This window comes from Lissotriton vulgaris, chromosome 11 (genome assembly GCF_964263255.1).
Source record: "Lissotriton vulgaris chromosome 11, aLisVul1.2, whole genome shotgun sequence".
NCBI classification, from domain to species: domain Eukaryota; kingdom Metazoa; phylum Chordata; class Amphibia; order Caudata; family Salamandridae; genus Lissotriton; species Lissotriton vulgaris.
Genome location: NC_141699.1, coordinates 255,825,116 through 255,838,204, shown reverse-complemented (window position 1 = coordinate 255,838,204; position 13,089 = coordinate 255,825,116). Strand labels below are relative to the sequence as shown.

General features: G+C 40.5%; 1 protein-coding gene across 1 annotated transcript in view; it reads right to left on the bottom strand.

Annotated features, from left to right (window-relative positions):
* Positions 1–12,886, bottom strand: part of LOC147679604 (2'-5'-oligoadenylate synthase 1-like) — a 37,696-nt gene extending 24,810 nt beyond the window's left edge. Inside the window, exons 1-3 of the mRNA XM_086943179.1 lie at positions 12,448–12,886; positions 5,545–5,851; positions 4,208–4,383 (exon numbers count right to left, since the gene is read on the bottom strand). Of these exons, the coding sequence (XP_086799305.1) occupies positions 4,208–4,383; positions 5,545–5,851; positions 12,448–12,627 (663 nt within the window). The 5' untranslated portion in view covers positions 12,628–12,886. The remainder of the gene's footprint in view (positions 1–4,207; positions 4,384–5,544; positions 5,852–12,447) is intronic.
* Positions 12,887–13,089: the final 203 nt, after the last annotated feature.

Below are 13,089 nucleotides of genomic sequence, written 5' to 3'. Positions count from 1 at the left end.
GAATTCCATTTCGATAGAATGTAATTCACCCATGATTCTACATGAAATCACAGGTGCACAGGCAGAATATCGGTTTAAATATCGACATATACAAATATCGAGTTGGAAATTTCAGGATACAGATATATCGACAGCAAGAATATCATGGCCAAGAATATTGACTTTAAGGTAAGAAATATCATTTTCGAAAATATCAAAGTTAGTAGTATCGTTTGCAAAAATATAGTTGTTTGGAATATCGATTTTTAAATTAGTGTTATGTATTTTAGTATGCATTTTAAAAGTGTGTGATCTATTTTTTTGTATAAGTATTGCTTTTGTTTTTTTATTTTATGTGATACATTTATAGAAGTGATTAATTATATGTTAATTCAATTTTGCGTTTTTTAGTTCTGTAGCGGGGTATGGTTTAAAGGAGTATAGGGTGGGAAGTAATTTAATTATAATAAATTAGTTAATATTTTTCACTTAATAGTATTTATTCAATTTAGATTTTAGAGTGTCAATTGTGGGAATTAATTTATTATTAATTTCATGATTAATTGGTTGTTAATTTCTATTAATTAATTAATTGGTAATTATGTTGATTGTGTTATTTGTTTAGGAGCGGGTTGTGGGTTTGTAGGGGACTAGGGCGGTAAGTAATTTATTATAATCAATTATTTAATATTTTGTATTTATTAGTGTTTATTTAATTTATATTTTCTAGTATTAACTGTGGGAATTATTTAATTCTTAATCGGTTGTTTATTATTAATAATTAATTGGTAATTATGTTAATTGTATCACTTTTGTAGGAGCAGATTGTGGGTTTATTGCAGGATAGAGTGGGAAGTAATTTAAATTTAATAATGATGTTTATATAATATTTATTTAATTTATAATTTATAGTGTTAATTGTGGGAAATATTTTATTAATAATTATCGATCAATTGTTTGTTAATTAATATTATTTAATTATTTGGTTATTAATTATGTTAATTGTGAAATTTTTTAGGAATGGGTGGAGGGGTTTATAGAGGAATAGGGTGAGAAGTAATTTATTTAAAATTAATTAATGGTTAAATAATGGTAATTAAATAATTAATTATTTAAAATTTAAATATGGCAATAGTGTAATTAATTTAGGATGTGAGTTGTGGGGTTTATAGTGGTAAAGGGTGGGAAGTAAATTATTTTTAATTAATTAAGAAGTTGTTAATTGATCATTATTTAATAACGTAAAATTAGTTATGGAAATTGCGTAATGAGTTTTAGGTGTGTGTTGTGGTGTTTATTGGGGTAGAGGGTGGAAAGTATTTTAGGTTTTATTAATTAATAAGTAGTTGCTCATTATTATTCATATATTCATTGATAAATGTTATTTTGTGTGTGGATTTTGGTTTTATAGGGGTAATGTTTGGGGAGTAAATTGATTTTTATTTATTTTAATTAGTTTTTTAATTAATAGTATTTGTTTATTTGATCATTAATTATGTTAATTATGGAGGTACACTTTTTTAGATATGTAGATGTGTGTTGTGAATTGTGTGGTGTTATAGTGTAGGAAATAAAAAATATGAATTTTAATGTAACAATTAATGTTTTTGATTATAATTATTGTCTATTTAATATAGTTATTTGTTTGGAAATTAGTTTTTAAATTTTTATAAAATAATGTTTGTAGGTCATTTTTTGATTTTTTTAACATTATAACATGTTTCTATCTTTTGTTATTTTTATTATTTTTATATATGATTTCTTTTTTTTCTTTTTAACATTGTTTATATTGTAGTCGATATTTTGTTTGGTTTTAATTTTGAATTGACTTGAGTGGGAATATGAATTTTTACCCCTCTGCTATCGATCACTTTCCCTACTGTTGCACTCACTGGAGTAGGAATAGTAATTTTTACCCCTTCGCTATCCAACACTTTCCCTACTGTTGCGCTCACTGGAGTGGGAATAGTGATTTGTAACACTCCGCTGTCCAACACTTTCCCTACTGTTGCAGTAATTGGAGTGGGAATAGTAATTTTTACCCTTCAGCTATCCAACATTTTCTCTACTGTTGCAGTCATTGGAGTGGGAATAGTAATGTTTACTTATCGGCTATCTAACACTTTCCCTACTGTTGTATTCACTGGAGTGGGAATAGTAATGTTTAGTCCCTCCGCTGTCCAACACTTTCCCTACTTTTGCACTCACTGGAGTGGGGAAAGTAATTTTTACCCTACGCTATCAAACACTTTCCCTACTGTTACACTCATGCAGTGCAAAATGTAAGTTCAAAAATGTATAAATATTTTAATGTTCTAATTTATAATATAATCTTTTTTTATTAGATTTTATGTTATAGGTGTATGTATATAAATATTTTTTATTTGAAAATGTGTATATATTTATAACATTTTAAAATAAATTAAAATTATTAGTTTATTAATTGTCTTAAATTAAATATACATTTATATATTACATTTTATAAATGTATGTTTACATTTTTTTAAATCACATTTATTTATTATATTTGTTAAAATGTACATTACATCTAAGTAATTTTTTAAAGTTAATTTTATTATTTATTTTAACATTTTTTATATATTAAAAAAAACAATATTTTGTAAATCGATATTTTTTACATCTATATTATTTGTTTGTACTTTACATAACAAAGATAGGATGTCAATATTTTGACATCGATATTTAAGTGTCGATATTTGTGTTTTGGGATATATTGGTATAATCAATATTATGTCAGTTATCTGAAATCACAACCAGGGAACCACATCTTACTCTCAATCAGCTTGCAGTTGCATTCCAACACTGTGGCGGGCGCATCCTGCATTTTTAGCATTGTGGCGCCACAATGCTAAAAATGCATGTGACGCATTTACATAAACAAAGCGGCAGGCACCACGCGGTGCTTGCCGCTTTGTTTATGTAAATGCAGGGGGGTACCACGGGTATCCCCCGTGTGCACCCCCAACCTCTCCTTCACTCTGGGGGCCCACAGGGGGCCCCCAAAGTGAAGACCGCATGCCTTTCCGTGGCGGCGATAGGCATCTCAAACAGACCATGCTAATTTGGCTGGTGGTGTCTATTAGACACCGCCACCATATTAAACCTTTTCCGCCCCAGTCGCCTAAAAGCGGCGGACGGTCTTTCCCCATATTATGGCGGGGGGTCATATAGCTGAGGATGGCGGGCGGAATGTCCCTGCCAGGCCAGCGGTGGCTACCGCCACCCTGGCAGGGGCAATCCGCCCGCCATCCTAATGGGCCCCATAGAATTTAAAAACAATCTTCACTAAAGGATGTGTTATTAAATTCTGAGTTCAGGGTTACCAGATTCCATATGTCTATCTTGCTGTTATGAGAAGATATGCAGGTAAACATGTTACACAGGATTTCCCATGTTATGCTATGGGCAAGCTAGCCTTTTAATAGTGAAAAGCGAAATTGGCAGTATTTCACTATCAAGACATGTTACCCACACTAGTAACACCAAACAAAAAACTGAACCTCTGGTCACCCTACCTTTGACCTTTGAGGCCCGAAAATAGAGCCCCTAGAGCTCCCTTTCGAGGCCCCCCCGAAAAAATCTGGGGGGCTCAGACCCCCACAGACCCCGCCCTCCACTTAAAGCCCTGAATTTAGGACATAAATACATGTGTTGGCAGCTCCACATTTATTTGACAGTCTAGAGCCTACCTCACCGGAAACGCTGAGCTTCCGCATTCCTGTTCAGTTTCATGTCCCTACTGGATGCAGCTGTTGGACGACCCAAGCAGCATAAAGCTTTGCCCCCATAATTCATAGTGAATCGCCTTTAGAAGCAACCACACTAAGGGAGCTGACCGACAAGCCCCACTGAACTAGGCATTACTCTATAAGCTCAAACAGCGTTTACTCAACCTCACAGCCAACAAAGGAGTAATCAGCAAAGCAAACACCAAGGTATGTTTGAGCTGGCGCTCTGCACACAGCTTTGAGTACGATAAGGTAACCCTTCTTTCTGGGGTACTGCTTGCCTGTCTCAATAGAAAGCAAGCGAGGTGTGCTGGAGGGGAGGTGGTACCTATTAATAAAGGTGCAATATGGTTGTTGTTTATAATCTACATGATTGGAACTTGGAATCCCTGTCTGTTGAAGTCAAGCATTCCTCAATCGTGAGGACTGAAATGAGAAAGAGGAAGAAGCTGTAACACGTATCAATATTATTGTCTTACCTCCTTGTACCAGTGCTTCACTAGGCGAATCAGGTTCTTCAGCTTCACTGGGCGACGCTTTACAAAGTTCCTTTGGAGTTCCGTGAAGCAGGGAGAGAATTCACCGGGTCCTCCTCTAGCCTGAATGAGTGAAACATAGACCTCAGGGTCTGGCTTCACATCAGCAGATACAGAACCTGCAGGAAAGATCAGGATTGATTTGATTAGATTTTTGGATTTATAAAGCGCAACGAATAACGCAGACGTCTTGGCGCTGAGGACTCAGAGAACGTGTAAGGATGGTAAGCAGAATAAAATTAGAGGTCGGATTGAAATAACCAAGTTTTTACTGCTTTTCCTAAATGCTTTAAGATTTGGGCTGTTTTTAATTGTTTGCGGAAGAAGATTCCACGATTTAGCAGATCTCAGAAAGAATCTCCTTCCTCCCCATCGTGCCTGCTTGAACCTAGGGACTTAAAACAGTTTTTGTTGTGCAGATCTAAGGTTCCTAGGCGGCATATAGTATTTTATGCGTGACGTCAGGTAGGAAGGGCCCTTTCCTTGGAGTGCTTTGAACGTGATGCACAGTGACTTAAAGATTATTCTTTTCCTAACCGGTAGCCAGTGCAATGCTCTTAGTTGCTTGGAGACTGATTCCTGTTTGGGAATGTCCAAAATCAATCTTGCTGCTGCATTCTGCAGACGTTGGAGCTTTTTCAAGAATGGAGTTTGGATACCCACGTAAAGGGCATTGCCATAATCCAACCTGGAGATAGCAAAGGCGGTCACCAATGTTTTTAAAGCCTCAGGGGGGACAGGAAGGGAGAAATCAGAGTCATTCGTGGATCCACAATGGCGATCTGCTTTTTATTTTGTGAGAGACAAAGAGAGAGCATTAGAGAATGTGAGAAAGAGAAAGACAGAGAGAGATTGTTTGTTTCTTGGGGGCAGCTTTGAGTGCACTGAGAAATCTATTAGCACCCACATGAACTACCACCAATATTTTGACAAATAATTATAAATTTGCATTTACCTTCACAGGTGTTCAGCCTAGAATGTTCATGCAGGATGTGGCTTATTGCCCTGCTCTATTTGTATGCAGGCAATGACATTTTACTCCTTTCTTCCTCAAATATTAAAAGTTTGTCCTCAATCCAGATTTATAATGTAAAATTGAAATATTGTGCCTTCCTCAAGTCCTAAGCAGATCTGCTTCTTACTATCCCGAGCTTCCAAAACAGCCAAATCCATTTTCTTCTCTCCCAAGCCAAACCCCTTTCACTTCCTGTCACCTGGTAGAGCCACTACAGTCTAGCAGCCAGTAGATCCTATGTAGATCCCATGTTTGACGTACTCACCTAAAGCGTTATATGCCGGAAGAACATCAACAGATATGGACTCCATCACTTTCCGCGACTGGATGGTGAAGGACAGTGAGCGTGGCTGTAGCAGTTGACCCTTGGGGTCATATTTCTCTTTTGGTTCTTCGATTTCTATGTCATAGGCAATACTTTGCCGACACTTGTTCAGCATTACGTGGATTTCAGCAATTACATCTCCACGCTCCTCAGTCTGGTCTTTGAAACTGGTGAAGCAGCTTAGGAAGACCACCAAGTCCGCATCTGAGCCATTCTTCAGGGCTGTGCCCTTCCCGGAGGATCCACCCTAGACAAACATGAGAGAATAAGTGATTTGTGCTAGAGCACAACAGGTTAATCATAGCTATTACCAACCTAGGTACAAGCCTCAACCAAGAAAGACAATCACGCTTGCCCTTTAAAATGGAGAGTAAACAAAACTCCCACCCCATTGTTTTTCAAAAACTCCCCCCCACCTCCCCTCCCCCATTCTCTCTTTAGGGTGATCCCTCGCTCAGTCATTTGTTTTTCATCACATAGTGTTCTGTGGAGCATATATACTCATCTGGCTGCTTAGCTCTTTCTGTGCTTGCATTAACATGTATGAGTCAACCTTGCTAGGCAGGCAGGTGCCATCTGTGTCTTGGTACCATAACACCATCATCATCAATAGAACATTTTTTTTTAATGGATTAAATAAATCGCTTTGCAGCATATTTCCTCCTATAGTGGCTAGGGATTACAGTCAGTTACTGAAAGGAAATTCACCTAATAATCCAAATTCCAAGCTCTGCACACCCCACAGTCCCTAAGACCATTATTTTCTCACAGAAAAAAAGGATCTGTCTATGTGTACAAACATTCTGTGCAGCTCTGACAATGCTGCTTATGTGGGCGGAATAAGGAATAATAACAATAAAGGAATAAGTAATAACAATATTCATAATATTGTATGCACAAGTTAAATAAAAACCATTACAATACTACCTTTCCACATTTAAAATATTCAAATAAAAAGAAATAAAAGTAACTTTACGTCTCATTAATGATCTTTATAGTCATAATATATAGACAGTTCAATCCCGTTATTAACTAACTTCAAAAATGCTAATCACATCCTTTATCAATACAGACAGTTCATACTATACATTATATGCTTTAGATAATCGTGTTTTGTCCAATACCCAGAGAGGAATATGTCATCCAGAATCTCTTGTCTCACTAATATGAGAAAGTATCATTCCATTATGTAATGACGGTCTATTAGTGCAGAAAATCAAGAAGTGTTAATCACAGTCTTGTCATACTCTGACCAATGGTCCACTTCATACCCACTGAACACATGTTGCAAGTTTTTTTTTAAAATCGAGACGGTGCACTATAAATCAGTCCAAAGCGCTTTCATTTTCAAAAATAGTCCTTTTTATTGTATTTCAAAAATTCTTAAAAGGCCTCAGCCGACATGTTGCAAGAATAATCTGAATATTAAACTAACCCCTCCCTGGAAGTAGAGTGAGCCATTCAGGTACACTATTCCTAAAAATGAGCTTCAAAAGAAATATGGGCTAGGGCAAATGTATGTTAAGCATGTACGACTTTCCTTAAAATTATTACAAAGTCTACAGGAGTTTGTAGATCCATTATTTTTTCTCCCACCGTGTTAGTTACCCTCTGGAAAAACACAGCCAAAGCCTCCTTCCCCCATTGGCTCAACTGGGTTTCTAATCTCAGGGGTGGCGATAACATTACCCTTGCTTCTAACCCATGGCGACCACAACATAGGAAACTATGGACCTCACTTGATTCTCACTTTGATTTCTTCAAACCCCCGTGAAATGTCTAAATTCTGCTTTCCCAATCATCTTCTCAATGTGTTAAAGGATGGACGTGATACAACCTACTGTGCTGTAAGTCTGATATAATTACATGCTGTAATAAGCCTCTCGTGTTGTACTGATATGATGCCTAATTGTCACTTTTCTTTCTTTATTTTCTTTCTCCCCCTCTTATGTTATTTCATCGCTTGCTCGATTTTATTTGTACTTGTACCACGAACTTTACCTGCTCTTGTATGTACTGTGCATATCATTGCCAATCTCTCTCAATAAAAACTTTGTGAAATAAAAAATAAAAAAAGCCTTAAACATAAAATTGGGATCTGTTTAGAACTGTTAAATTACACAGTAGATTTATTTGCATTCTCTCTAAATATTAAGCATCCATATTGCCACTTTCAATGCACTCAAGTTTATTGTTTGCAATAAATATGTTTTATTTATGATTTATGGAGAAAAGGGGTCGGAGAACGGGCTAACAAGGAATTGAGTACAGGGTGAATGTCGGGGGTTAAAGAGTTGAGGAGTACAGATCAACAGTGCTTTAAATGGGCCGGTACTCACCGGTACTGAGTACCGGCACTTCTCATTTTTACCGCTCTGAGTACAGGCACTTCTCTGCTGCCAAGGAGAGTACCGGTACTCATCAAAGGTAGGCTCAGTTGCTTTGACTCACGCGGACGAACGAGGCTGTCTGACAGCCAAGCTGAGCCACCTCCTAACAATTCAGCAGAGCTCATCTGCATAATGTTCGGTGATCCCCTCCACGCTGTGTTTGACAGAGCAAGGTCCATTCAGGCCCTGCGCTGTCAATCACATTCACACCATGGTGTGCATTTGTGCACACACTAGAATCCAGGCATCCCGCTGACTGCAGCAATTAAGAAAGCCGCCGGAGATTAGGAGTGTAAAATGGCCTTTATCTCAACTGAGTCTTTTCTGTGAGTGTCTGTCTGCTTCTGTCTGGGTGTTTGCCTACTTGTGTGCCCATGTTTGTGTGTGTGTGTGAGAGAGAAAAGCGAGTGAAAGTGGTAGAGAATCCCGGCACTAGGGGGGTATTTTAAAGGACATTCTTGGAATGCTTTGTGTGAGCATTGATGCTTGTTTATGTGAGTGCGCATTCAAGAATACATAAATATTCAGCCACCAGCCACAGCCGGCAGTGGGAGTACCTGCAGGGCGGTGACGTGTCCTTATCCCCGTCCCTAGCCCCGCCCACTTGCTATCAGTCAATCAATTTAAGAGTACCTGCACTTATTTTTTCCCATTTAAAGCACTGCAGATCAAGGACTGGTGAGGCCCCAGAGGTCCCTCTGCGAGGTTTTGTTTTTGGTGGTCATGTAATGTCACGGCAAAAAATGCTAGAAATGAAGACCAATAAGGAATTCCAGTGCTGTTGGAACACTGGGTGCTTTGGCAGGTCAAGCTGGAGCCTGGGCTTTGCAATGCCGGGGACAATGATGTTACATCATCGGTTAAGGCAGAACGTGGCAGTGAGGGCAGACCCAGGAGCCTAGACAGGCTTTGTGAGAAAACTTAATGGGGTGACTATGTGGTTGATGGAGGAGCAGAGTGCTGGGTACAATTTGTTTCAGACATGGCTTTTGCTGGGGTCTTGTTTGGTGGGATGGGTGAAATGAAAATCAGCGACCAGAACGACGACTGTCTGAGGGAAGGTAGGAGTTTTGCACTTTTTCTTTTTCTTTCTGGGGGTTGGCAGGGATTTGGATGGTAATGAGTTGACAAATAAGAATCTGACTTTCAGGGTAGATAATGAGGCTCCGGTAGATCACTTATTGGCCAATAGGAGAAGGATGATAGGGGGCGGAACTGGTCCATATTAGACCAGGATTAGAAAAACTTCACTGGCTGCCAGTAGCTCAGAGAGCTACATTCAAAGCTGGTTGTATCATTTTTAAAGCTTTGCAGGGTAAGGGCCCGAAATTCATTAGGAATTTGGTTGGCAAATATACCCCTTCACGGAATCTTCGTTCGGCCCACCAAGAATTGCTAATGATTCCCCCTTACAAGAAAAAATGCCAAGGTGGCAGTGTTTTCCATTTTCTTGCCCCCTCTTTATGGAACTCCCTACCAATATCGCTAAGACTGAGCGACGATCTTCTTTCCTTCAGACAGGCCTTTAAAACCCTGCTTTTTAGACAAGCTTACTTTTAATATAAATTGATGTGAAACTCTCCTTTGCTCAATGTTCTTAGGTGTTATGCTATGTTCCCAAAAACTTCAGTAGCGCCATGAAGCCTACGGGCGTACGAGCGCTGTACAAATAAAAATGTAACATAACATAACATATGTTTTGGTACTGCCCTGACTTAGATGATTATTGGCAGACGGTTGGAGACACACTGAACGAGGTGACGGAGAGGAACTTACAATTTGATCTGGCTGCCAGTGTACTACATTGGTTCCCGCATACTCCCAAAAATAAGATTACAAGTAAATGTATTGATATGGGCCTTCTCTTAGCAAAGAGGGAAATTACGAGGCTTTGGAAAGCGAAAACTAGCCCTATATATAGGAGATGGATCAATGAGTTCTTGAAATGGGCGACTGCCGAAAGCACACTAAGATACCAAGTAGCACGCCGGAGATAGGACGACAGGGCGCTGGTCGCAGCGGCTGCTTGGGAAACTCTGGTGCAGGCCTTACGAGATAGATCGTTGCAAGAACTTCCGACATTGGAAGAGAATACTTCCCCAGCCACACCAGGCACATCACAAACCTAGACAACCATTAGCTCCTGGTGACACTACCAGATGTAGACTGTACGAACTCCAAGCATGGGTGGTGGTATCCAGGGAGGGTGGGGGGATGTTGGGATCAGTTTATTAGACCTGGAGGGGTTAGGGAGGAAAAACAAAAGCAGACATGAGAACTCTCTACGAAAGAGTTACAATTACACTTGGGCTAACTTTTTTGACACTTTCCTAAGCAACGCCGCCCGACCTCCTGGTTGTGGGCCCCAAGGCTGTGTACAGTGCTGATTAATGTTAAATGAAAGTAGATGTCAAAGTTGCCATGATAATGTAGGAGTGCTATATGTATCATTGGTCTGCAATAAAAACTACTTTAAAAAAAATAGGAGAAGGATGATAAGATGAGAGATTCCAGAAAATGTTTACTCAGTGTTTCTGACATACAACAACATTTTTAGGGACAGATCTTGTTGTCATCTTTCTAGACACAACACGAGACTTCTCTGTGGCAACTGCCTTTAATTATGCATTTCTAGCATGTACATGTACCGCCAGGTGAGGAGCCGGTCAGCTTCTCACTGGCCCTGGCTTTTCCTCTCCCTTTAACAGCCCAACTTTCCACCTCCTTCCCTTCCCAGACATTCCTCTTTGAGGCAGCAGCTAGACTGTCAACATCTCCAATGTGCTGTTGTTCATGGACAACATCACACATCTGTTACAGGAACTGATAACAATATTTTGGATGCTTCGTCTCATTTGCAGTGGCAGAGATTCTGTGGGCTGATGCCGCGGGCAAGCAGCAATACAAAGGCTGCAAATCCAGAGGAAATGTGAGATAGGAGGCCAGGGTGTTCAATTTGAGTTTGTTAAGAGTTTAAGAAAGTATGCGCATCTAGATGGCTGTTAGTGATTCTCCCACACTCTTGAGGCCCTAGGCTTTTGAGGAGACATTTTTATGCCTTGTGTTAGCTAAGACCTTTTCATTTTACAAAATTATGTATGTAATATACTTATAGGGGCTTTCAACAAGTTCTTTTCACCCATTGGTCTGTTGTGTTATTCATATTTTATTTATGACCACTACATTATACGCCAATGGGTTTAGGAGCAAGTGTTGCAAATATATTACTAAAGCATGGTGTGGCAGCTACAGTCATTTAGAGACCGCATATTTTCCATTGTTAAGATCATTACATTTGCACAGACCTACAATTTTACTGTTAAAACTTTAAACACACAAATATAATGTGCAGAAATTGGGTTTCAGCGAATAGTTGTCTTTTGTGTATCACTAAGTAAAGTGTCTTGATTTTGTTTTGACCCTATTAAAATCTTTGCTTCCATCAATCATTAGGAAAAAACCTTGATTTGGGCTATTTCTCTTTATTTCATTTTGTAAATACCTGTACAATTCATTTTTTAGGTTTTTAGATTGTATTTTGGGTAGAAGAAAACACATTATTTTCATACCAGCGAGGGTTTCACGTAGTTCGCAGAATCCACACACGTTTCAGTAAGAATGGAAAAGTAAACACTGACCTCCATTTTAGCAGCATTAGCAGCAATTTCTTAGAAGGCTAGACTGACTTTTGACCTCTGGCCTTGAACGCACAGGACTCAGTGACACAAAAAGAAAATGTTAGTCCTCTTCAATGATCGTCCACATTCGGACCTTCAGCAAGGTTACTTTGGTGCACTCTCGGGGCTGTTGTTGAGATTGAACCCTCCCACCTCTGACTGACCCCGGTGCACTGCACCTGCTGCTCCATTGGTATCTGCGCCCCTGTGCTCCGCAGCCGCGCTGCTGTACACCAGGGCGGAATATCATTGCCGAAACCATTTACTCGCATTAGGGCAGGTAGCCTTTAGTGGGACATGTCTAGACATATAGATGAGTGCAGCAAAAGATTAGAGAAGCTGGCCTCGTGGCCGTTCGAGTGAAATTAGGGGCTGATTACAGGTTATGAAAGATTTAAGAAGTTTTGGATGTTTGGGGGGGGGTAAGGGTGGGTGGTTGACAAGCAAGCAGGATGGATTAGGCAGAGTTTTAGACTGTAGGGCGTTGTCAGGTTTGTTTGTGTTACTAAGCGTAAACCTATAATTTTACATACGCCCTTTGCGCGTAATAGTGAAATCTTTTATGAAGTGTCGCCGGACACAAACATTTTCCTACCAAGGGTCGAAGTGCACTGAAGTGGAACTGTGACAGGTAAGGTGGCGAGGAAGTCAGGATGGGCGAGTCCTTTTTGTGAGGCTGGGAAACTTGTTAATCCCTACGCGGTCATTGCCCCCAACACCCTCCCCCCCCCCCCCCCCCCCCCACACACACCCCCACCACCACCACCACCTCTCACCTTGACCACCTTGTGGACAGTGGTATCCCGGAAGCAGACCGTTTTCAGAAACTCCACAATCCTGCGGGTGGCCTCTCGGATCTGCAGGCGGAACTCCTCGTCGGGCAGCAGGCGCTCGGCGATCCAGGCGTCCAGCCTGTCCGAGGGGGTTTCGTATAGTGTCAAATCGGACAGCTCCATGTCCGCTGTCGGTGCTGTGCCTCGAAGGCTCTGTCAGTGCTGTGCCTCGAATGCTCTGTCGGCGCTGTGCCTCGAAGGCGCTGCCGCACTCCCTGGCTGTGTATCTCGGGGTCGGAGCGCCTATCGGCTGATGCTGTCACTCCTGACGCTGCAGATAGGATAGGACAGGACTGTCGCCGTGTATCCTCGGTTCTTATTGTAAGTTTTACAGCATGCGCTCTAGTTCAGACTCACTCCAGACCGTCACTGTCAGTGCTATATATGACTGCCGGCTCCACCCTTTAAAGACCCACGCCCCTCCTACCACCCTTCTGGAGTTTCTCTTAAGGGGGATCCGTGGAAGTGATGCCTCACCGTCTCCTCTATATTTAGAAAGGGAAACCACTTCCCACCCAAGAGTGCAACTGGGATTTAACCCCCCCCCCCCCCCCCCCCCCCCACCTGGCGTTCAGTTGGCCACGT